This window comes from Mastomys coucha, unplaced genomic scaffold (genome assembly GCF_008632895.1).
Source record: "Mastomys coucha isolate ucsf_1 unplaced genomic scaffold, UCSF_Mcou_1 pScaffold22, whole genome shotgun sequence".
In the NCBI taxonomy this organism is placed as follows: domain Eukaryota; kingdom Metazoa; phylum Chordata; class Mammalia; order Rodentia; family Muridae; genus Mastomys; species Mastomys coucha.
This window is the reverse complement of record NW_022196905.1, coordinates 114,320,846-114,346,116: the sequence shown is the minus strand read 5'-3', so window position 1 is coordinate 114,346,116 and position 25,271 is coordinate 114,320,846. Positions and strand designations below refer to the sequence as shown.

The 25,271-nt window shown below is 47.8% G+C and overlaps 1 protein-coding gene and 3 long non-coding RNA genes across 9 annotated transcripts in view; 2 read left to right on the top strand and 2 right to left on the bottom strand.

The window, feature by feature from the left end:
* Positions 1–6,889, top strand: part of LOC116068328 (2'-5'-oligoadenylate synthase 1A-like) — an 82,156-nt gene extending 75,267 nt beyond the window's left edge. Inside the window, exons 3-7 of one of the 5 annotated variants that reach the window (XR_004109548.1) lie at positions 1,427–1,623; positions 4,289–4,521; positions 5,047–5,200; positions 6,352–6,422; positions 6,571–6,613. Coding sequence is in view for 4 of the 5 variants with exons in the window: in XM_031337690.1 (XP_031193550.1) it covers positions 1,427–1,623; positions 4,289–4,521; positions 5,047–5,200; positions 6,396–6,422; positions 6,571–6,624 (665 nt within the window). In the remaining variant the exon portion in view is untranslated. Of the gene's footprint in view, positions 1–1,426; positions 1,624–4,288; positions 4,522–5,046; positions 5,201–6,351; positions 6,423–6,570 lie in introns of all 5 variants that reach the window. The other 4 variants (XM_031337694.1, XM_031337690.1, XM_031337693.1 and 1 more) reach the window with 4 other exon arrangements.
* A 7,067-nt stretch (positions 6,890–13,956) lies between these two features.
* On the bottom strand, positions 13,957–18,716 carry LOC116068334. Of its 2 annotated transcripts, none has more exons than XR_004109549.1 (3): positions 18,679–18,716; positions 18,486–18,571; positions 13,957–15,497 (listed from the first exon to the last, which is right to left on the bottom strand). It is a non-coding gene; the product is annotated as an uncharacterized LOC116068334 (long non-coding RNA). The 2 variants fall into 2 exon arrangements; XR_004109550.1 differs by having other exon boundaries at positions 18,486–18,574; positions 18,679–18,712.
* Positions 18,717–18,739: 23 nt separating this feature from the next.
* Positions 18,740–20,081, bottom strand: LOC116068335. The gene is made up of 3 exons (XR_004109551.1): positions 19,861–20,081; positions 19,192–19,377; positions 18,740–18,784 (listed from the first exon to the last, which is right to left on the bottom strand). It is a non-coding gene; the product is annotated as an uncharacterized LOC116068335 (long non-coding RNA).
* Positions 20,082–20,166: 85 nt separating this feature from the next.
* Positions 20,167–22,064, top strand: LOC116068336. Its single transcript, XR_004109552.1, has 2 exons — positions 20,167–20,346; positions 21,807–22,064. It is a non-coding gene; the product is annotated as an uncharacterized LOC116068336 (long non-coding RNA).
* The last annotated feature ends 3,207 nt before the right edge of the window (positions 22,065–25,271 follow it).

Genomic DNA, 25,271 nt, shown 5'->3' with positions numbered 1-25,271 from the left:
ACAGTTGTTTACTCGACAGCGGAAGTAGGCGCCATCTTGCCATGGCGAATGCCGGCTCCCTACACATATCGATACATTGTGTCAGAGTATGATGTGACTGGAGGTTAGACACCAAGGAGCCATCCAGCATTTTGAGACCTAATCTCTCCCTGATTCAGAATTCACCAATTAAGCTTGACTATCTAGGCAAAAGGCTACAGGGACCCTCCAGTCTCCACCTCTCCAGCCCTGTGGTTACAGTTCTACTCCCACCACTCCCTGCCCCCCATCCCCAGTCCTGGGAGTCTGAGATGTGTTCTCATGCTTGTGAGACAAGCATATTACTGAGCCATCTGCCCAGCCCATGCTTTCTATTCCTGAACTGAAAACCCTTGTCATTTGAGAAATTCACCCAGAGTATCTCCTTAAAGATAAGCTGGGGAGAGGGGTGTTAGAATTTGGGGTATGAGAATCCATCACAGAATGACATTAAGTGGGAAGCTGGCTCAGTTATGGGATGGAGGCATCTTAGATACCCCTCCTTGGCAAACCAGTGCTATTCCTGTGGATTTGGTCTTTCTAAGCATGAGGCAGCATAGAACTCCCTGAAAATTAATAATTCATGAATCTTCTCCCAAAGAATGAGAACCCTCAAGCTTGTGCAGACAGAGGCCCATGGGTATATTTGGGCAGGATGGAAAATTCTCAGAGAAACTCTGTCATGCTTAAGAAAACCATAGACCCAGCCAGTGCCACCCAACCTCCTACGTGCATACACATGTTATACCATTACATATTAAAGGTTCCTCTACATGAAGATCTCACACTAGGCCTTTCACACAGTGTATCTTCAAAATTACAAATTGCCCAACTCTCCCCAAAGAAACCAGGATCATCCCTCACACTACATTAGGACTTTGGGGTGCTTAGAGAATCCATTTGCAGGACACACCACCCCCTGCTGGCCACTGTGCGAACTGCTGCTGTTAACTTAGAGACAAGCCCTTGGCTTAGGAGAGCCATGGAAACAGTCCATAGTGTCAGGCAGCAGGGACTGAGAGGGCCAGCCTAGGAGGAGGACCAGGGCAGCCTGCTGTGGGAAGCTGCAAGAGGCTTAGAACCCTGCGCAGTGGAGGGGGCTCAGAGTGGGTGAAGTAGAAATCAGCTGGGCAGGATGCTCCTGCAGAAGCCTGCCTTGCTCATGGACTTGCCCAGCCTGAGGCAGCTTTCCAGTGAGGAAGTAGCTCCACTAAAAACGGAGCAGCCTGGGAATGGCAGTAGCCAGCCCTGAGGTGTGGTGAGGCCATGACTATATGGGGAGCGATGCTTGCTGTGAACAATCTCTGCTCTGTTCACTGAACCCCACAGACAGTGGTTCTCACTCTATAGAGAAGGAAGATCGTCGGTGCAGGGTTGAGTCTAAATGTGAACAAAGTGGTTTTTATAGATAAACTGAGAAACAACCCGGTGCTTGGCCCTGAAATCTGCAATGACACCTACTCCGAACTCATCCATGAGTGCACCACCCCAGAGAGTGAAGGCAATTACTCCCTAAGCTTTGTGGAGCTCCAGAATAATTTCCTGGAGGATCGTCCCCCCAAATTGAAGAAACTCATCTGTCTGGTTAAGTACTGGCATCAACTGGTAAGACATCTGTCCAAGTCCCTGTGGGTCCTGTGTGTACAGAGTGTGGGTACTAGCCAGAGATAAGATCTATTCTAGTTTGCTGTCTATTGAGACTACAGCTTTATCACATGACCAAGAGGGCCTTGGGAAGGAAAGGTCTTACTTGGTTACACATCCCAGTCACAGCACATCATAAAGGAGAATCAGGACAGTAACTGAAGCAGAAACCATGGAGTAATTCTGCTCACTGCCTTGATCTTCATGGCTCACTCAAATTTCTTTCTTATGCAACCCACACGCCCAGGCATGGCACCAGCCACATCCATGAGAATCATGCCCTCACAGACTGCCCTAAACCAGGCTGGATGAGGCATTGTCTTAAGGGTGTCTCTTTTGCTAGATGACCTAGCTATGTCTAATTGACAAAAACTTACCTTCACAAATAATCCACTCTCAAGCTGCTGTTCACACATACACCTCTATTGAACCATAACCTTTCCTTTCTTGATTTTCCCTAAGATCTCATGTCAATATCACATCATAAAACACAATATAGCTTTAAAAATCTCAAACTTATTTAAAATTTCCAGACTCAAGATTAGTCTCTCAACTGTGGGCTCATATAAAATTAAAAGCACAAACTAGCCAGGTGGTGGTGGTGCACGCCTTTAATCCCAGCACTTGGGAGGCAGAGGCAGGCAGATTTCTGAGTTTGAGACCAGCCTGGTCTACAGAGTGAGTTCCAGGATAGCCAGGGCTATACAGAGAAACCCTGTCTCAAACCCACCCCCCCAAAAAAGCACACACTACTTTCTTATTCCAAAGGGAAGAACCAGGTCATTGTCACAAGCAGATTAAAACACAACCAAAGACCAGCCAAGCAAAAGGCTCGGCATCTGACATCTGGGACTCACAGTTCCCTGATCTTCTTGGCTCTGCCATCCACAGCACACACAGCTGGTCTCGGGCTCAGGCCAGCTCTGTTCTCACATTGCTCTGTTCCTGGCAGTTGTCTCCTTGCTTGGGGCAAGTCCAATCTCTCTGGATCTCCATTGCCATTGAGGCTGCACTTTCACCAATGGCTTCTCCTGGACTCTCTTAGTGCCTGGCCTCAGCTGCTCCTCATGACCCCTCCACTCCTGCAGTTTTCACAGGGCTAATGCTTTACCACCTGGGAGAGCGCGTTGCAATTCTCTCAGGTGGGCTTCAGTGACCTGCTAGCTTGATGCACAGTCTTGGACTACAGCCTTGGGACCCCTGGACCACAGCTACTGTTTGCTGACCATGAAGAAACTTACCAGAATATTGGCCTCCACGGCACAGGTTTCTTCTCAATCAGATCTGATTTTCAGCCCCAGCTGATGAGAAATTACTCTTAATCCAAACATAGCACAGATGGGGACCTCTGCTTTTCTCTGAAACTTCACACACCAGCTTCTGACCCCTACCTGCCAAGATGCCTGCCTCGCAGCACTCCTGTCTTCCGGGTTCCCACAAACAGCCTGTTAGGCTCTCAGCTCTCCACAGCTTTCCAACCCAAAGTTCCACAATCCTTTCTCCATCCTCCCAAAGAGCAAAATGTCCAGCCAGTCACAGCAGTGCCCTCTAGGACTAGCTTCTGTCCTCCTTTGTACAAGGGGTGAGAGAGAATATAGGAGAGGAAAATGAGTAGACAGGAGGGACAAGAAAGAAATGGGGTAGGGGGACAACAAGGAAGAATGATGCTCTTTGAGGGAAAAGGAAGGGGAAAGAGGTGACCTGGGAAGATGGAGGCCTTCCCATGCTTGTTCTAACTGACTTCTTCTAGTATGATCTCAATCATCTAACCCTCTCTTCAGCCACATCTATTTCCTTGTTTTCTGGTTGCTGCTTCATCTGTGTCTTTGGATTTCTGCATCTTTGTTGGGCAATATTTCCTGTCCTTCTCTCTGGTATCTACTACTTGCCATTTCGAGCTACTATCTCTTCAAACGTGTGACTTCTCGGTATTATCTGGGCTTCTCTAATGTGCTTGTGGCATTTGTATATGTGTACCTGTCCGTGGGAGCACATGTCTCTGTGTGTGCTTGTGTGTGCCTGAGAATGTGGAGGGTAGAGTGTGAGGGCAGGTCCTCAGTCACGCCCTACCTTGTGTAATCAGTCAGGGTCTAACACGTGTCACAAGTGTGCTGGATCGGTGGGTCTGGACAGTCACACAGCCCAGGGGAGCCCCATCTCCACCACCTGACACTGGGGTTATGATCTGGCTTCCTCACTAGCCTGACCCATGTTTAGTATCTTACTTACACTTGACAAGGTTGTAAGGGATCTGGGCACCTTATCCACTGTGCCATCTCCCTGGCCTCTTCCCAGTTACTTCAGAGACCATGACAAAACTTCCATAGTGAGCACTCCTTATGCCCCACCCCAACCCTCACTCCTAGCTGTCACTCATGGTGTCATGATTTCTCCTGTGCCTGCTAGTAAGTGCTCAGTCTGTGAAGTACAAGGTGTCCATCTGAAACACTCAGCTCCTAGCTGTAGCATAGGAGGGGCCAGAGACTGAATTTAAGTGACTGGGCATGGCTGTGTGACAATAAATCTGTAATGACAACATCAGGAGGCAGCTGAATTGAGCCTGTGAGAAGTGGCCCCCACACAACAGCCGAGAGCCCCATTTTTCTCATTGCCTTTCTCTTCTCAGTGTATGGAAAAGCTGGGGAAGCCAGTGCCCCCACGGTATGCCCTGGAGCTTCTCACAGTCTATGCCTGGGAGCATGGGAGTGGAGTTGCTGATTTCAGTATAGCCCAGGGCTTCCGGACCGTCTTGAAACTGATCACCAAATATGAGTATCTTATAATATACTGGACAGTGTATTATGACTTTCAACATGGAGAAGTCTCTGACTACCTGCGAAGACAGCTCCAAAAAGACAGGTAGCTTGTCCTTAAATGGCTCTGCTCCCCATGGGTGTCAGGCTGCCGCCATCCAGTGAAAAGGGGGAGGTGGGAGCTCTGTGTCTATGAAGCACCTACTGTATTAGGCACTGTCCTGCTGTCACCTGATTGAGATGAAGCCCTATTGCCCTGGGAGGCAGGGGTGGCCCTGTCTGCAGATGAAGAGACCAAGGCTCTGACATTGTACAGACCAAGCAGCAAAGGAAGGGGAGGACATAGAGTGGGAACTGGGATTCTCTAACAGTTACAGTATCATAAGGGTGGTGAGGCACCAAAGACCAGAGATGGGGTCCCAGGACACACAGCTACTAAAGGGTAGAGGATTCAAACCCAGCTTATCTCTGTTATGCCCAAGGATCCCTCCAGGACTGCTGTAAGCTGAGGAACAGGGTCTCTGGCCAGACTTTGGTAGGGGTTCTCTGCTGGGCTCCTCCCCTGCCCCTGTGCAGTAGAACTTGGAGCACTGGCTAGCTTTTCAATTCATCTCTGAATGTTGTTCTGCAGGCCTATCATCCTGGACCCAGCTGACCCAACAAGGAATATAGCTGGTTGTACAATCATGGGCTGGTATTTTCTGGCAGATTTGGCTGAGGAGTGGCTGGATTATCCCTGCTTTAAGAACAGGGATGGTTCCCAAGTGAGGTCCTGGAAAGTGCTGGTAAGACCCTGTCATCATCCTGTCCCCTTGCACACAGTTTCAGTCACTCCATCTATTCAGAGGCTATTCTCACTGAGACGTGGTCTTTTGCTAAAGGTCTCCACACTCCTGTGGAGGCCAGCTGCTTGTCTCCTTTTACAGCCATTTCAGCACCATTCAGGTCTATCATGGGCTGGCAAGATTGCTCAGTGGGTAGAGGCACTGCCCACACATTGGACCTGGGTTTGATCCCTAGAATTTATATGGTAGAAGGAGAGAACAATGCCTCCAAGATTTCCTCTGACTTTCTTCTCACTTCTGCTACATAGGTAGATATGTGTGCACACATATACATTCACACTCATACAATTACATACACAAAACACTAATATACATTCTCATACATGCTGTCAGGCACATAGAGTCACACACACTGACTCTAACATACTCATACATACAAAGTGCCACCCACTTACACAAACCTATGTGCACATGCAAGAACAGACATGGATGCAGAAACCCATACATACACACCTACATGGAGACCAGAAGGAGCAGACAGCCTGTAGGATAAGAGAGCTGAAGTCACCAGCTCAGGGACACTTAGCTAGTGATTGGCAAGGCTGGGATCCTGTGGATTCTGAAGCCACTGTCAGATCCATGAAGCAGCCTGTCTTCCCTGTCTCCTTGTCATGTGGCCAATGGGGCTCAGCAGGCTGTGTCCCAGCCACAGAGGCACAGAGGGACCTACACTTGGACCTCTCCCCTCCTGGGGCAGGGTCTGCCTGACGCTAGGGACCCAGTGATGCCATGTGTGCCATCCAGATGGAGTTTTGCATGGCTTCAGGGATACTGAACCCATGCCCCAGGTGAGGATGGGAGTTTGATGGGTGTGGGAACAGTGATTGGGGATAGGGGAGGGTGGGTCAGGCTGCAGTGACCTGCTGTACTGAACCACAGCAGACAAGTGTCTGTGCCCTCTTTTGCATTTGACAGATCTGTCACTGAGTGAGGGCACCTCAGGTGGGGCTCTATGTACCCTCAACGGCTCAGCCATGAAAAAGTCCTGATGGCTAACTTCCCAACATGGGATGTGCCGTCCCTTTTTCTGAGAGGGTCCAGTTGTCCAATAAAAGGTGCCCACCTGAGAGGTCATTTACATCCCTTCCAAGTAGGAACGTGGGCTATTGGCATGACTACATGTTTTCCATTCCAGACGGAAGTTCCTGGGACAAAGCAACAGGTTAGATATTTTTCTTTGGTCTTTGTTTCTTTTGATGTGGGTTTCTGCTGTGTAGCCCAGGCTAGCCTGGATCTTGCCATCAGCTAGCCTTAGTACTGCAGTGTGGGACAGAGGTTCTAACCACACCCTGCATTCCCTCCCTCCTCAGGTGACCAGGAATTTCTTCAGTAGGAGTTACTTCTCGTTTCCTGTAAGCCCTTGACCCAGAGAGGACAGGAAGCTAACCAAGACCCAACTGAGGGAGGGTCCAACCTGTGATCAGACTCCAGGCTTCTGACCCCTGCCCGCACACCCCTGCACAGACAGCCCTCCTCACAGCCTGCTTCATCTGCCTTGTCCTCTGCCAGTGTTCTCTGGGAGAGGAGAGATTCGAAAGGGGAGGTAGGGACTCAAGCTTGACTTCCATCTGTCCACCTGGCTAGTTCTGTCCAATGTCTGATCAACAATAAACCACAGCGAGCCACGCATATGTGTGAACTCTGAGGGATGGAGCCATAGGAGTACTTGTGTGTGTGTGTGTGTATGTATGTGTGTGTGTGGTGTTTGTGTGTGTGTGAACTCTGAGGGATGGAGCCATAGGAGTACATGTATGTGTGTGTGTGAGTGTGAACTCTGAGGGATGGAGCCATAGGAGTACATGTGTGTGTGTGTGTGGTGTGTGTGTGTGTGTGTGTGTGTGTGGTGTGTGTGTGGGGGGGGTGTGCATAGTTCAACTAGATGCATTAATGAGCCCTTGTTAAACAGTCCACATGGGACCAGGCACCAAACACTCAGGAATGAAGAGAGCAGAAGGAAATGGCCACAGCCTTTGATGCAGGGTGGCCTGGGATCCTTCCAGGTCTCCTAAAGAGACAGAAACACAGAAACACAAGAGAGGAACCCTGGGTTTCTTCTGCCCATGTTCCCAAGACAAGATTCTAGCCCTGCCCTATGTGACACAGAAGCTGTTCCCTGACGACACATGGACATGGAACACTGAGACTGTGGCCTGTGCACTCAGCAGGCTGGGAGCCCGTAAGTGCAGGGAAAATAAAAAGTGCCCGAAATTTTTGATACATGTGACTTTGAAACATGGTCGGGTAGTGACCATCTTTGACACACTGAGTTAAATCACTATGGGTGTGGCTTCATTTCTCTTTTTCTGAGACAAGATTCATGATGTAACACATGCTGGCCTGGATCTCACAGGAATCCTCCTGCCTCAGTCTTCCAAGTTATAGAATCTCTGTCTCTGTCTCTCTGTCTCTGTCTCTGTCTCTGTCTCTGTCTCTCTCTCTCTGTCTCTCTGTCTCTCTGTCTCTCTCTCTGTCTCTCTCTCTCTCTCTCTCTCTCACACACACACACACACACACACACACACACACACACACACAAACACATACCCATACAGACATACAGTCACACGCAGGTGCATGTGTGTGTGCGCGCGCGCACACACACACACACACACACACACACACACCACTCACCTCACAGAGTCACATGGTTCTATTGATCAGTGTTGTGAACCAGAGGATCATTTGTCAGACCCAAAAGGCCCCCAGGTGCTCTCACCTCATGGACATCCCAAGAGAACCGCTTAGCCATGATGATCTTGTTCATTTACTTGGCTCTGACATCAAAGCCACAGACAACTCAGGATGATTCCTTTTAGGTCAGGCCTCATGCATGCTGGGTAAGCACTCTGCCACTGAGCCACACATACAACCTCTCCCTCTGACAGACACCAGGCAAGCCCTTCCCTGCTAATCCATACCCACAGCTGCCATTTTTGACCTTAAAGGTCTTCACCTTTCCATTCCACTAGGAGAAACAGGATGGAGACATTACAGATCATGCATGGTATTACATTAGTGTGGGGTGGATGAGGGAAGACATGATGGGTCCACAGATTGGCAGGGGACCACGGGCCATTGTTTATCTGTGAACCCTGTGTATCTAGGGGAGTCTCAGAAGGGCAAGACTGGAATCATAGAGCAGCATCACTGGCTGCACTGAAGGCTCAGATAAAGTACAAGGGGGAGTGTGGTTGGTCCTAGGGTCCAGGGGACATGCATGCATCCTCTCACATACGGAAACACTGGGGCTCCTGGTCCTCAGGGCTGCTAGAGTGAGAACTGAATGAATGGGGGCCATGGAGACCCACCCTTCCCCCTTCACAGAGATTGAGAGTGGACATTGGGGACAGGTATAGAGTTTGGGGACAGGAGCAGGAGTTAGGAGCTGGTAGCCCTGAGCAATTTCTTCATTCTCAGTAAGAAAGGGCCCAAGTGTAGACAGCACAACTGGATATTTTATGGATAATGTATTTCTGTATTTATAAAAGTGCTGGTTCACCACATAGAACTATGGAACTGTTGAGCCTCTGTATGAAATGTGGTGTGTGTGTGTGTGTGTGTCTGTGTGTGTGTGTGTGTCTGTGTGTGTGTGTGTGTGTATGTGTGTGTATATAACTCTAGAACTTAGAAGCTTGAGGCAGGGGGAATTCTGTGAATTCCAGGCTAGAGTGGGACATATAATATGATCCAATTGAAATGAAGGGAGGGAGGGAGGAAGGAAGGAAGGAAGGAAGAAAGGAAAGAAGGAAGGAAGGAAGAAAGGGAGGAAAGAGGCAGAGAGAAAGGAAAGGAGGGAGGGAGAATAACCTTATTTGTTTTAGTTTAAGTCAGTGCATTGTGATTTAATTCAGTACTTCAAATCTCTTCCGCGTGGCTGGAGAGATGGCTCAGTGGTTAGGAGCACCGAGAGCTTTTCCGAAGGTTTTGAGTTCAAATCCCAGCAACCACATGTGGCTCACAACCATCCCTAATGAGATCTGATGCCCTCTTCTGGTGTGTCTGAAGACAGCTACAGTGTACTTACATATAATAAATAAAAATAAATAAAAAAATAAGCAGCATACCACTCTTTAAAAAAATCTCTTCCTCACACAGATAGCTAAGTTTTAAAGTGAGTTTTGTCTTTTTAAACATGAGGCATTGTAGACTTAACTAAAACTTAATATCTGATGAGTCTCCTTTCCCAAAAATGGAACCCTCAGACCTGCAGAGAGGCCTGAATGTCAGGGTTTGTACAAGATGTAGATCTTCTCAGAGAAGCTCTATCCCCCTCAGAAAAACTGAAATCCCAGCCACACCATCCCAGCCCTCCCCACTCCCACCCCAATGGGCAAAGACATGTTATATTACTCCATATTAAAAGATCTTACACCAGACCTGACACACAGTGTGTCTCCAAAGTTACAAATTGCCTAACTCTGCCCAAAGACAGCCAGAAACACCCCTGAAAGCTGTGGTCTTTGGGGTAGCCTAGAGAATATTTAAGGCTTTACATTTGGGGGAAAGCACAGCACCCCCTGCTGGCAATGTGTGAATTGCTGCCATCAACTTCGAAAACAGCCCTTGGCTTAGGAGAGCCATGGAAACAGTCCAGAGTGTCAGGCAGCAGGGACTGAGAGGGCCAGCCTTGGAGGAGGACCAGGGCAGCCTGCTGTGGGAAGCTGCAAGAGGCTTAGAACCTTGCTCAGTGGAGGGGGCTCAGAGGGGGTGACCCAGAAATCAGCTGGGCGGGCTGCTCCTGCAGAAGCCTGCCTTGCTCATGGACTGGGCTCGTGTGCTGGGCATAGAAATCCTGAATAAGCACAGGAAGGCCCTGGGCCACTGAGTGATTGAGCATGTCCTAAACTCTATATGTAAGTGATTTTGCCCCATGCCAGCATCCTAGCCTGATGGTAGGGCCTGCTGCAACCTCAGACACACGCCTAAGGCATAGCTTACTATCCCGGCCTGCGGGGTTCAGTTATTCGGGGGTCAAGAGAGACCATGCCTGCAAAAGTAAAATGGGCGAGAGAGAGGAGGAGACCCTGCAAAGGTTTGTCAAGGTCTACTTTACTTAGAGCAACTGCTCAATATATACTTCAGAAAAGCGGGAAAAGGGAGGGGCGGGGATCAATGTATTCACTCCAGGGTTGTCCATCTGACGGATGCTGTCAGGGGGGTCTGGAAGACTTCGTAGTTCTTTTCGGAAGGTCTTGGTATATTACCTCTTGGTAAACAGGCACAGGATGTTTCAACCAAGGTGAATGTCAGGCAGTTCTCAGGCTAGTTGAGGGGCAGGGGGTCGGGTGGCCATGCCTTGGCTCCCAACAGCTTACTGCCTGCCTAATCTACTCAAATGTGTGTGCATGTCACACACACCAATTCCATACCTGCTACCTATCTACTCTACAAGCACACTGGTCACACACAAACACAAATAAACACACACACACACACACACACACACACATACACACACGCACCACTGCCATATCTTGTTGCTTTCAGGACCTGGACAACCCCCAGCCCCATCCCTGAAAAAGAAAAAAAAATCCACATGACATTAAGTTAGGTACTATAGAAAATCACCCACCAAAAGCACAGTGTCTGGGCAATTGCTGCTCATGCATGAGGACCTGAGTTCAAATCCCCAACACCCACCTAATCTTAGGAAGTGCCACACACTGACCTGTACTACCAGTGCCTTGGGTGGACAGAGACAGAAGAATCTCTGTGGCCTGCTGGATGCCCACAAAGCTCCAGGTTCACAGACAGACCCTGCTGTAAACGGAGGAGGTGACAAACGATAAAGGAAGACACCCTATGTCCTCTTCTGCCTCCAACCATAGAGGTGGAACTCCTCACAAACACACACGCACACACACACACACACACACACACACACACTACATACAACATGAACAAAATATGACAGGGACACTGTAAGCACAGATATTACATACAGATATGATATACAACTGTTGACACAAGCAGCAGTGTACACAGATGGCACGCAGGTGATTCTGGGTACAAGAGTGTGGTTGGTTGCTGTTAGATGACCATGCAGCTCTCTTGTGTGCTGGTTCCTGCCATCACTATCTTCAGGTTTGTGAGGAAGGCAGTGCCCTTGGACCAGTTGGTGGCAGGAACTTTTCAGGGTGTGGTGGGGTAGGGATGCTTGCAGTGGTAAAACTCGACCTTGCTCACTGAACCCCATGGCCAGTGGTTGTCACCCCAGAGAGACTGAAGAACCTTAGAGAAAAGTTGAGGCATTAACTGAGTGAAGCCTTCTTTATAGGTAATGTCTGCTTCTACAACAAACCTGACCCCCAAATCCACGCCAGTATCATCAGTATGTGTACCTTCCTGGGGCTGGAGGCTGAGCTCTCTACCTGCTTCACTAAGCTCCAGGGAAGTTTCCTAAGGCATTGTCCACTCAAGCTGAAGAGGTCCATCAACTTGGTCAAGCACTGGTTCCAGCTGGTAAAGCATCTGGCCCAGCCATTGTGACCCTGTCTATATAGGAGTCGCTACAACCAGAGGAAAGAAGGGATACGCTATGGCTTCCTGTTGACTTCGTGTCTTTTTCACATGACCAAACGCTGCTTGGGAAGGAAAGGCCTTGTTTGTTTACACATCTCAGTCCCAGCCCATCATTGAGGGAAGTCAGGTGAATAACTGAAGCAGAGACCATAGAGGAACTCTGCTCACTGATCGCTCTCCACTGCTAAAATCAATTTGCTTTATTATAAAACCCACATGCCCAGCCATGGCACCAGCCACATCCATCAGGAACAGGTCTCCACAGACTGCCCTAAACCAGACTGATTGAAGCATTGTGTTGATTAAGGCTGCCTCTTGCTTAGTGACCCTAGCTTATATCTAATCGATAAAAACTAACCTTCACAAAAATACCCACTCTCAAGTTGATGCTCACACACAACTCTACTAAACTATAACCTTTCCTTTCTTGATTTCCCCTAAGGTCTCACGTCAACATCACACCATAAAATACCATAAAACCATAAATACAATACAGCTTTAAAGGTGTCAAGAGATTTTTTTTTTTTTTGTAATTTCTAACACTTCAACATATTTGTCTCTTAACTGTAGGGTCATATAAAATTAAAAACACAAGTTAAATATTTTCTTACTGTAAGAGGGAAAGACAGGTCACTGTCCCAATCAGACCAAAACTCAATCAAAGCCCAACAGAGCAAATGGCTCAGTATCTGACATCTGGAACTCCCAGTTCTCTGAGCTTCTTGGGCTCTGCCATCCACAGCACACACAGCTGGTCTCAGGCTCAGGCCAGCTCTGTTCTCACATTGCTGTGTTCCTGGCAGTCGTCTCCTGCTTGGGGCAAGTCCAGTATCTCGGGGTCTCCACTGCCACTGAGGCGGCACTGTCACCAGTGGCTTCTCCTGGCCTCTCTCAGTTCCAGGCCTCAGCTGCTCCCCATGACACCTCCAGTGCTGCAGGTTTCATGGGACCAAAGCCTTACCACCTGGGAGATGTCCCTCTAGTTCCAGGTGGGAGCTGGAGCCTTGGGACCCCTGGACAACAGCTACTGTTTGCTGACCGTGAAGAAACTCTTTCCAGAAGACTTGGCCTCCATGGTGCATGTCTTCTTAACCAGAGCTGAACCTCAGCCCCAGCCGATGAGAAATTACTGATTCTTAATGCAAACATAGCCCGCCAACAGCGCAGATGGGGTCCCTTCTTTTCTCTAAAACTTCACTCCAGCCTCTGTCCTCTGCCTGCCTCTCAGCACTCCTGTCTTCCAAGTTCCCACAAACAGCCTGTTAGGCCCTCAGCTCTCCACAGCTTTCCAACCCAAAGTTCCACAATCCTTTCTCCATCCTCCCAAGGAGCAACATTGTGGGTCCTATTGCTAGCGGTTTCCCACAGAGATCTCTGGCCCGGCTTGGTTGGGGGAGCCCATTTGCATAGCACGGACAGGGGCGTCTCTGCCCTGTCTTCCAGGATGCTCTGTTTCTCTGTGCTGCCTGCCCTGCACTGAGTCGGGTTGGGCTGGGCCGACAGGCCGACTAGCCTGTGAGGAGTTGGGGTGCAGCTTCAGGCCATGTTTCGGGAGAGCAGACCTCTTCCCAAGTGTTACAACTCTAGAACAAAAGGCTCAGAACACGGAGAAGATCTTTCACAAGCTTTACTTCCCTGGATACCATACATATATATAGTTTTGGGGGGTCATTCAGATTTCGGCAGCTGTTATCTCTCATTGGTTTGGGCTGAGAATCTTTATTTGCATGTAAGAGGGCTTGACCAATATTACACACCTCTCCTGCTGGGGTCGTTGTGTGGGGGTTGGGCTGAAATCTGAGCCTTTGGTGCCAGGAGCAATTCACCTGGGTCTCCAGTTTCCTAGGTGGCCTCTACTGGACTCTGGCTGTCAGAATTGCCCATTGCCCCACAACTACTCCCCCCCCCCTTTTTTTATAAGGGAGAAGTGTCATCGGAATTACTGTCTACCGTGTCAGGAACAGTTTGATACTGAACCAGGACCTGATTGGTGGTGATTTTGCAATGTTATTCATCTGCTGCTTTAGAAACTGAATGAGACAGGGTGCCAAGAGAAATGAGGCTACAATGGCTAATATGGGGCCAAGGAGGGGAAGAATCCAAGCTACCAAGGGGTTAGTGTACCAAGGGGTAGGGATATTGGGATTATAGCGTGCCCAGAGGGTCCCTCTGAGTCCTTTAAGTGTTTGTATATTTTGTTCTACCAGCCCAAATTCATTGACATAAAAGCAACATTCCTCTGCCAGCAAAATGCAAGTCCCTCCCTGTTCAGCAGTAAGTCCAGGGCTCTCCGGTTTTGGAGAGCGACTCCTGCTAAAGATCTGGCATTGAAGAGACTCGAAGAGACTCGAGGCTGTCTGTAGTGGAGGCCATCGCCTGGTCAAGCTTATCTTGGAAGTCGCTGGCCAGATGTTGTGTTTGGACAAGGGCTGCTGCAGCACTTCCTGTTGTACCCAGTGAGACAGCAAGGCCTAGTCCAATGAGCAGAGGGATGAATATCTCTCTCTTCTTTCGGCTTTCTCCCATCTGTAAGGCTAGTTCTTCAAGTTCGTAGAGATAAACCTGGGGGACAATTATCATGGGGGTGCAGGAGCCTTGAAAAGGGGGGTTAATGCAGGCACTTGTAGTGCCTTTGCACCAGAGGAGGGCAGGAGGGGTTAACACATACTGGTTTGATGATGGTGATGTCATGGATACATGTAAGATGGGGTTTTGAAGAGGGCCTTGCAAAGCAAAGAGGGCGAGGTAGGTCAAAGAGAGGAATGTCCTATGCTTTCCTCGTGGGGAGGGTTCCATGGAGGTCGTAAAAGGAAATGTTAATGGGAACAGCTGCTAATAATGGTCGGGAGAGAGAAACACAGAAGAAGCATTAGGAGGAGTTGGGATGAATTGTTAGGGGAAGGAGGTCAGCTGCACATTGGATATATTGTAACCAGGAGAGGATAACCTGTAGTTCCTTCTAAGACTTATTTTCCTGTTGGATAATATTAGCATGGGTAAAGGCTGATTTGGAAGCAGGAACAAGCTCACGGGAGATGTGCAGGTCAGCAACTGGGTATTTGGCATAGCCGTCGGGGTAAAGTATATCCATGACTCCAATTCGCCAACATTCATTCCATGGATCGCTGATGGAGAGGTGAAAATGAGTGTTAAGGTTAGTGAACATGTTGCTGCCACTACTGGTGGATTCTATTCTGCAGTTCCAGTATTTGCAACCTCCATATATGGAGATCTCTTGGAGACATTCACCTGTGTTTCAGTAAGGAAACAGAGAAAGGGGCTGGGAGTAGTAGAGATGGAATCTGGGTGTAGAGGGATCTCAATCTTGGTTCGACATCCTTCAAGTGGACAGTCTTGGGTCTCTATGATTTTGTTGTGTCCTTTGTAGGTTTCCCTAGCATAGAATCTCCAGTGGTAGGTGTTGGGAAGGCAAAGGAGAGGCTGGACAATAGCAGAGTTAACATGAAGAATGACCAAAACAGCCAAGAGAATAGAGGAGAGGGGGGCTTGTGGAGGGCACATGGCCTGGGCAGTAGTCATCAGGTCATGCATGTCTTTCCAGGAGATCTTGTTGACCTTCTGGGTGTGGTGTGTCCTCTGCCACCCCCTCTTCTTCTTCTCTCCTTCATCTGCCAACGAGAGGCGGGCCATCTTCTTGGTCAGCGAGGTGGTGTCGGACATTTCTGGCAGGAACCCAGATAGGCTTAGGTTGGTCCTGTAGGAAAATATAAGCGAAACCCCTCCCGGTTGTAAGGAGAGGGTCTGGTCCCTTCCAAATTCCATCTAGAGGGTCTCACCATCGTACTAGAATGGGGGAGATAATTTTGGTGTATGCCAATGGAGGGAGATAGGAGGATGTTTGGAGTTTTTGTAGATATTAAATATGTTTAGGGTAGTCAGAGCCATCATTAATTGTGCATTAGGGGATAGGTAGTTGCCTTTTGTTTTAGGAGTTGGGATTTTAGGGTTTGATGTGTCCTTTCTATTATTCTTTGGCCCTGGGGGTTGTGGGGAATTCCCGTATGATGGACAATTTCCCAATGTGTGCAGAAAGTTTTGAAATGAGAGCTAGTGAAGGCTGGACCATTATCAGTTTTTATCTGTTGAGGAATGCCCATGATGGCAAAGGTGGAGAGCATATGGTGAGTCAACCTTTTTGAGTTTTCACCTGTTTAGGCTGTAGCCCATTTAAAATGATAGTATGTATCTACAGTGACGAAAATATATTTTTGTCTACCAAATTGGGGAATATGGGTGACATCAATTTGCCATAAGGCATTGGACTTAAGGCCTCGGGGATTGGTACCCATCATTTGTAAAGCTGAAGTGGTAATAAGAGATGCACAAGAGGAGCATGTCTTTATAATCCTTTGGAGTTGAGCAAGAGGGATGTGGGGGAAGCGGGCATGAAGCTCCTTTATATTTGTGTGCGTGCCAGAATGAAATTGATCTGCTTGTTCAGTGGAGGCCGTGAACGTTCCCATCGAGGCAGTTTGGTGAGCAAGTGCATTTCCTTCAGATATAGGACCTGGTAAGGGACTGTGAGATCAGATATGCTGGATGTAGATGGGGGAGTCTCTTTCCTGTAAGAGGGTGGAGACTTGTATAAGTAGAGGGGAAAGTAGGTTGGCATCTAGTTTGATGAAGGATCTTGACAACCAGGGGAGCAAATTGACAGCATATACACTGTCTGAGAAGAGATTGAGGGGGCCTTTGACTTCTTTTAGAGCTAGATAGATGGCATATAATTCTTTATATTAGGGAGAGTAATTGGGTAGTTTTTTGAATTGGGTGATAGGGGGTTCATCCTCAGGGAAGTAATATATTATTGCTGCAGCTCCCCTCTTTCCCCCATCAGTAAATATTGAGGGGACTCCCTCTATGGACTCCTTTGAGAATAGTTTAGAAGGCAGCCATCGCAACAGAGGGAGGGCAGAGGCCCATATTTCGTCAGGGTAATGGTTATCAATTTGTTCTGGGAATCCTATCAGGCTGATAGCAAAGCAGGAGTGATTTTTAATCAGCCACTGAATGTCAGAGAGGGAGAAGGGGGTGACAAGAATGCCAGGTTCCTTCCTTAGGGTTTGTAGGGCTCTATCCCTGCCATTTTTAATCATGCTAGCGAGTGCATCCACCTCATTTAAAATTCGGGGTGCACCACCCATAGGAATGTGGAGCCATTCTAGCACCCCCTGAGGTTGGTGAAGGGCTCCCACAAGTGTAGGGGTGGAGTTAAAGATGAGGAGCTGTATCGGTTTTGCTGGGTCATACCTAGCAAGAGCCATATCCTTTAGGGTTGTATTGACAGAGTTTAGAGCTTGGATTGCCTCGGGGGATAGTGTTCTCTGGGAGGAGGGACTTTTGTCCCCTTTCAGGAGGTTGAAGAGGGGTTGAAGGGTGCTTGTAGGAAGGGGGAGCCAGGGCTGAAGCCAATTGAGATTGCCCAAAAAGCTCTGGAGGAAGGCAAGAGTTAATTTTTTAGGGAAGCAAAGGGTGGGTTTGAGGGGACATATTGAGGTAAGGGAGATCTCTGTTCCTAAAAATGAAATGGGTGGAATAAGCTGGATTTTGTGAGGGGCTATTTTGAATCCTAGAGCAGATAGGGAAGGTATTAACTGGCCCTTAATTTGGGAGGGGGAGGCAGAAGAGCTCCCCCACACTAAAATATAGTCCATGTAATGATAGGCATTGAGTTCTTTGTCTATATAGGGTTTTAATGCAGTGGCTACAGCCTCCTAACAGATAGTTGGACTGTTAGCCATTCCCTGTGGGAGAACAGTCCATTCATATGGTGAGGCTGTAATTGTCAGAGTTGTTAATGGGGAGTACTGAGAATGCAAAGCATTCACAGTCTCTGAGATGGAGAGGGATGGAAAAAAACAGTCTTTTACATCTATTGCTAACAGGGGAACATTGGTAGGGATGACTGAGATGTGGGGTAGCCCTCTTTGTGGGGAGCCCCAGATTCGCATGGTTTTGTTAATTGCCCTTAGATCTTGTAATAATCTCCATCCTCCTGAACTCTTTTTTATAGCAAACACAGGGGTATTCCATGGACTGCGGGAGGGGTGGAGATGTTGTAGCAGCAGCTGTTCTTCTACCAGCTGCTTGAGGGCTCTAAGTTTCTCCCTTGACAGAGGCCACTGTGGGACCCAGACGGCTTCATCAGAAAGCCAATCAAGGCAGGGAGTATTAAATCTGACAGTGGATTGGGGGTGATTTGGAGGGGGGGTTTTGGATCTCCTTGGGTATTATCTGTATAGGTAACATCCTCTATTGTAATGTGGCTTCTTTCTGGTTGTTGGTAAGAACTACCTGTAAGCCTTGTAAAATATCTCTCCCTAGAAGATTGGTGGCTACTTGAGCCACTAGGGAACATATAAGGCCAGTAGCCCCATCTGGATCTTCCCACTGGTAAGCTTGTTTAGTGATGAATGCATGGGAGGTACTCCCTATGCCTAAGAGCTGGGCCCCAGGGGACAGTTGCCAGTCATGTGGGATCTCTTGCTGTCTTAAAGTTATCCTGTCTGCTCCAGTATCAATAAGGCACTTGAATGGCTTGTTGTCCATTTTAATGGTTAATTTTGGATGGGGGCCTTCTGAGATGCTGAACACCCATAAGGCTTCTATGGGAGCAATTATCCCTCTTACTGTCAGGGTTGAGGACTGCCCTGTCTGGAGTTTAAAGGTTCCAATGACTTACCATCCTTATCATATCTAGCAGTACAATGTTTCCTCCAGTAGAAACCTTTTCTGCAGCAGGGCAGATTGTCTTAGGGGGATTAGAATCTGCTATGGGGAGAGAGTTCTGTTAGTGCAGAGCTAGGATCTGTTTACCCGCATTCGTCCACCACTTGTTGTCCAAAAAACAGAGGGGCCTGGGCTGCGGCCCTGACCTGCCTGGCTGAGGCTCTCTCTCTTCTGCTTGGCAGGGGGCCTGGTCCTGAGGCCTGGGTCTCTCTCTCTCTCCCCCCTGGGGCTGGCCTGTTTGCTGCACGGCACCTTAATTAAAAGGAGGCAATGTATGAATGAGTTATTTTATTGTAGGAAGGAGAAATATGCTAGTTAAGAGAAAGAAAGGAAAGGAAAGAGAGAGAGAAAAAAGAAGGAGAGGGAGAAAGGCAGAGAAGAGAACAAAGAGCAGAGAGGAGAGAGAGAGCAAGGGAAGAAGGATAAGCAAGGAAGGGTAAGAGAAGAGGGTGGGGAGGGGGCAAACCATTCCTTTTATTGTATGGGGTGTTGCAAGCCTGGCTTGTGGTCAGATGACTGTGTGTAAGGTCCAGCTAGAATGCTGGGAGTTTGAGGCAGTGTCTGCCTGATAGAGCACACATCTCCTGCAGGGGCAGCTGTGAGGGGTCTGGGCTGAAATCTGAGCCATTGGTGCCAGGAGCAATTCACCGAATGCCTACCGTCCCTCATGAGCTGATGTTCAGTGGGTCTCCGGGGTTCCAAGGTGGCCTCTACTGGACTCGGGCTGTCAGAATTGCCCATTACCCCATACAACATGGCCAGTCAGTCACAGCCGTGCCCTCTAGGACCAGTTTCTGTCCTCGTTTGCTCTGACTGCTGTGGTAAAGATGGTGCTGCAAAGTGAACTGGGGAGAAAGGGATTGTGTGGCTCACAAGCCTGCATCAACTCCCTCACTGAGGTAAGGGATTGTGTGGCTCTCAGGCCTGCATCACACTCCCTCACTGAGGGAAGGGATTGTGTGGCTCACAAGCCTGCATCAACTCCCTCACTGAGGGAAGGGATTGTGTGGCTCACAAGCCTGCATCACACTCCCTCACTGAGGGAAGGGATTGTGTGGCTCTCAGGCCTGCATCGCATTCCCTCACTGAGGGAAGGGATTGTGTGGCTCTCAGGCCTGCATCACACTCCCTCACTGAGGGAAGCAGAGGCAGGAACTGAAGCAGAGGCCATGGAGCAACTCTGCCAGCTGACTGATACCCTTGGGCAATCAGTCTGATTTTTACAAACAACTCAGGACCACCTGTCCAGGATAGACAGAGCACACACACACACACACACACACACACACACACACTCCCCCCTCTCTCTCAATCCCCCCTCCACATACACAGAGAGAATGTTATAGAGACTCAGAATGCTAAAGCCGCTGGCTCAGGGACACTTAGCTAGTGATTGGCAAGGCTGGGATCCTGTGGACTCTGAAGCCACTGTCAGATCCATGAAGCAGCCTGTCTTCCCTGTCTCATTGTCATGTGGCCAATGGAACTCAGCAGGCTGTGTCATAGACACAGAGGCAGAGAAGGACCTGCACTTGAACCTCTCCTCTCCTGAGGCAGGGTTTGCCTGTCGCTAAGGGAGCAATGATGTCATACATGGCTTTAGGGAATATTGGAAGGAAACCCCAAAAGGTCAAGAAGGAAGTGAGAGGTCACATGGGAGAAGTGAATGGAGACTTGGGAGGGGTGAGTGAGGACAGGAAGGTGACCTTCAGTGCTGTTCTGCAGCAGACAGGGATGTGTTCCCTGACTGAAGAGGAAAGTTGGAGCTGGAGGTCCTGAACAATGCCTTCCTGTTAGTGAGCATGAGCCAACAGGTGAGGGCACGTGTGGGTCTTCTGTGCTCGTAAGGTTCATTTGTTATTGTGGGTCTGACAAACGAGCCACACTGAATTATGGAACTGTTTAGTGCTCTACGTGGAGGGTGTTTTTGTCGTTGTGATTGTGGTGCTGGTTATTGTTGGTGGTTGGGGTGGTGGAGGTGGGGTGTGTATGTGTGTGTGTGCATGCTTGTGTGGGGGCCAGAGTGTCAGCTTCAAGTGACATTCCTCAGGCACCAGCTGACTTGCTTTTGAAAGCAGGATCTTTCTTAGGCCTGATCTTACCAACTAGACTACTGTGAGTAACCAGGAAGCTCCCCTCCCCCTCCCCTTCCCCCTGCTCACCACACCACCCTCTCCCACTTACTGGCCCTGGCATTCCCCTATACTGAGGCATAGAACCTTCACAGGGCCAAGGGCCTCTCCTCCCATTGATGACCAACTTGGCCATCCTCTGCTATACACATGCTGCTGGAGCCATGAGTCCCACCATGTGTACTCTTTGATTGGTGGTTTAGTCCCTGGGAGCTCTGAGGGTACTAGTTAGTTCATATTGTTGTTCATCCTAAGGGACTGCAAACCCTTCAGCTCCTTGAGTCCTTTCTCTAACTCCTTCATTGGGGACCCTGTAATCAGTCCAGTGGATGGCTGTGAGCCTCTACTTCTGTATTAGTCAGGTACTGTCAGAGCCTCTCAGGAGACAGCTATATCAGGCTAGATTGTCCTTCCTTCAGTCTCTGCTCCATAGTTAATCTCTGCAACTCCTTCCATGGGTATTTTGTTCCCCCTTTTAAGAAGGAATGAAGTATCCACATTTTGGTCTTCCTTCTTCTTGAGTTTCTTGTGGTTTGTGGATTGTACTTTGTGTATTCCGATCTTCTGGGCTAATATCCACTTATCAAAGAGTGTATACTATGTGTGTTCTTTTGTGATTGGGTTAGCTTACTCGGGATGATATTCTCCAGATCCATCCATTTCCCTAAGAATTTCAAAAATTCATTGTTTTTAATAGCTGAGTAGTACTCCATTGTGTAAATCTACCACATTTTCTGTATCCATTCCCCTGTTGAGGGACATCTGGGTTGTTTCCAGTTTCTGGTTATTATAAATAAGGCTGCTATGAACATAGTGGAGCATGTGTCCTTATTACATGTTGGAACATCTTCTGGGTATGTGCCCAGGAGTGATATAGCTGGGTTCTCTGGTAGTACTATGTCCAATTTCCAGAGGAACTGCCAAACTGATTTCCAGAGTGGATGTACCAGCTTGCAATCCCACCCACAATGTAGGAGTGTTCCTCTTTCTCCACAACCTCTCCAGCATCTGCTGTCACCTGAGTTTTTTTATCCTAGCCATTCTGACTGGTGTGAGGTGGAATCTCAGGATTGTTTTGATTTGCATTTCACTGATGACTAACAGATAATTAATGGATATGCATGTAAATACCTTCACTGTAGACTTCTTCAATTATGATTTGGATTCATGTGTAAACTTGGGGTGAACTTTTGACCATGTGATCATGTATTTGGAAAGACATATAAATGCTGAGGACAAAGAGAGAAGAAGAGGGAGGAGGAGGAAGAGGAGGAGAAGAAAGAGAAGAGGAAGAAGAGGAAGAGGAGGAAGAGGAGGAAGAGAAAGAGGAGGAAGAGGAAGATGAAGGAAGAGGAGGGTCAGACATTTTTGGGGAAGAACTTAGACATAAAGATTAAAATCACTTTTTTTAAAGATTTATTTATTATTATATGTAAGTTTGTGTAAGTAGCTGTCTTCAGACACACCAGAAGAGGACGTCAGATCTCTTTACAGATGGTTGTGAGCCACCATGTGGTTGCTGAGATTTGAACTCAGGACCTTCCGAAGAGCAGTAAATGCTCTTAACAGCTGAGCTATTTCTCCAACCCCTAAAATCACTTTTCAACAAGTCTCCTTTTCTTCCTGCAATTTCAACCAGCAGGCTAGCAGATAGAGCTGCCTAGTTCTCGCTTTACCTGATCCCCTGCTGTTTTATCATGAGGTGCTAAACCCTAGAGACAGCAGTTTCTGGTCTCAGAGGAACTCAGATAAGCAGGTCAGCTACCACTGCGAAGTAACTTAGACTTAAGACAGGTACACGGTTTATTATTTAAAAGCAATCCGAAACATCTCACAAGTCTTGCCCCCACTCTGCTGCCGATTTCCCCCTCCTCGCTTCCTTCAAGAGCAAACTAGAACCACCCCCGGAGCAGCCTCCAGCATCTGAAGCAGGGACTTTGACGAAAGTAGGTGGACACAGATAGGAATCTCACCCGGGTCTTGCAAACTCCTCCGACATAGAGAAAATGGTTCTTAACTCTGAAGCAAAAGAGATTGTTTTAAAACAACTGACCTTTGAGAATGCTATTGAAAGGCTGGAGGATCTTAGAATTTAAAATGAGGGCATTTAATGCAAATGTATGGTGTATAACCTTTACCTAAAAGGACATGGAGGGCCACAGTAGCCAGCCAGAAATATAAAATAGCCAGTTCCAGGAACTCAGAGCCTCAGGGCTCTGGTTCCCGATACCTGCCCCTCCTGAATGATCCACAATGAGGGCGGAACTATGAATGAAGGTCTAGTGGTTTATGAGACTCTCTACCCTGTTGACTGGTAGATGAAGATTACATTCCTAGAATGAATATGTTTCCCTCCCTAACTGAATACCTTGGGTTGGGTCCCTCTGAATGTTTCCTTGGTAACCCGCTCCACGCCCCCAGCTTGTGGGTTAAATACCCCACACTTCTTATGTTCCGAGTCGAACTCTGGCCAGCATGGTCACGAGATCAACCCCGGGGTTGAATTCCTCTGACTGGCAAGGTCATGAGATCGACCCCCTATCCCCAATAAATGAGGTATCCCCAATAAACCTCATGTGATTACAGGAAGTTCGGTCTCTCGTGAGTCATTGGGTGGTCGCGTCCTCCCGAGACTTGAGTAAGGATTTCCCCAGTTCTGGGGGTCTTTCACTATACATGCTTATCAGTCTCTTTTAAAGACAATTTTTAAAATCTGAAAATATTTCTAGTTTTATTAAAGCATGTGCTGAGTTTGCTGCTTCGTATCTTCAAGGCATACCCATTACAGCAACCTCAGGAGGCCGGAGGACTGCTCAGAATCTTACTTATCCAGGAGAGAAAACATTTAATCCGGCAGGCTTGGCTTGCAAATGTTATTCATGTAGCGTGCCTGGACTTAGCAGCAAGCAATGTCCCAATTAAGCAGGAGGCGTCATAAATTTAACCCACTCTGAATGAAAGTCCAAACAAACCTCTCTCTTTGTGCCCCCACATACTATTGTCAGAAAGGATTTCATTGGGAAAAAGAATGCAAATCTTGCTTTCATAAAAAATGGCTTCCCGTATCTCGTGCTACGGTAATCCCTAATAATACAAGATTTTATCAAACCAGGGAAACTGGGTGAGAGACCTACCACAGGCCCTCAGATACTAGAGGCAACCAAAGAGTATCTCACAGCTGCAGCAGGCAACCCCAGGCAGCCCAGGACTGAGGCTTCATTCAGCCTTCACAAAAATAATTACTCCAGACTCGGTCCTCTAGCCGGCTTCCTCACACATTTGCATAACAAGTAGAGCTGTTAACAATAGCTGTTGTCCTTTAGACCCTGAGGGCTAGACCTTTTTAAAGCTGTCTCCAGATTCTAGCCCCAACTCTCAGAATTACAAGTCTTGCTTCAATTTAGAAATTGCCCTTTCTCTATTGGACATGTTCAACTTCATTCTATGCTTCCTGGGCCTGTGTATGAAGGTAAGGGTAAAATTTAATTCCTTGACAGAAAATGTCTCTTTTTCTATTGAAGACAATTTGGCAAAATATTACAGCACTCAGAGAAACTGCTCCTGCATGCCTTCTTGGGAGTTAATCCCAGATGAGCCTGTGTCCTTGTGATTTAAGATCCTCAAAAGTTACACAATGTCCTGTCTTTTGGAAAGTTAGCCTTTTCTCTTGTGTGTGTGCATGCTTACTTCTCATTGTTATTTGTGCTGTTGCCTAACCTGGGAAAGCCTTCAAAAATATGATACAGTGTCTGATTCATTATTTTACAGTCCTGGGTATGCCCCAGGACTTAAATCAACCAGGTACGCCTTAAATCAACGATACCTTTGTGTAAACTTAATAAGCCCTTTAAAAATTGGTGTTTGACTCCTACTTCCTCATATTCCACTGACATACCTGTAGTTCACAGGGAGAGGCTATTGTGGAATGAGCACTTCAGACCTTAAAAAACGTAGACGTCTAAATGACAAAATAAGATCATATTTACTCATCTCCTTATCGTACTTTATAGAACAAAATATCAGTCCCCTTTTAACCATGTCAAAATAAAGACCTACTGACTGGATAATAAAAGAAGACGCACTACCATCCTGAAAGGTCTTTCAGATTGCAGCCTCAGGACACACGTTCAACAGTTTAAACAGTTTAAACGACCCTGGGGGGGTCGTTGCGCCCTTTTATATCAGACTAAGGAGATAACATCAGAGCAACAAGAGATTCATTCCTCATTTTAACGTAATTCTGAAACAGTTTTACAACGAGATGGCTACTGGCTTCCATGGAAAATTTGAAAGTTTCCAAGCCACCTGCCTCAGACACTGACAAGCTAACACAGAGAGCTATCACGTGGAGAGTCGCAGGTCCCAAGAGAGACTCAAGGGATGTTTGACAGCTGCTGCTACGTGGGGCACAGCTTCAGAAGCTCTGGGACTCTCTCCATGTTGCCTGCCATTCCTGCCTGGTGTCTCCAAGCCCTTGCCTTCTAGGATACATGCTCTGCCCACCACACTCCTTTGTTATACTGAAAGGCTGGAGAATCGTAGGATGTATAATGTATAACTTTTACCTAAAAGCGGGCATGGAAAACCTCTGCCACAAGCCAAAAAAA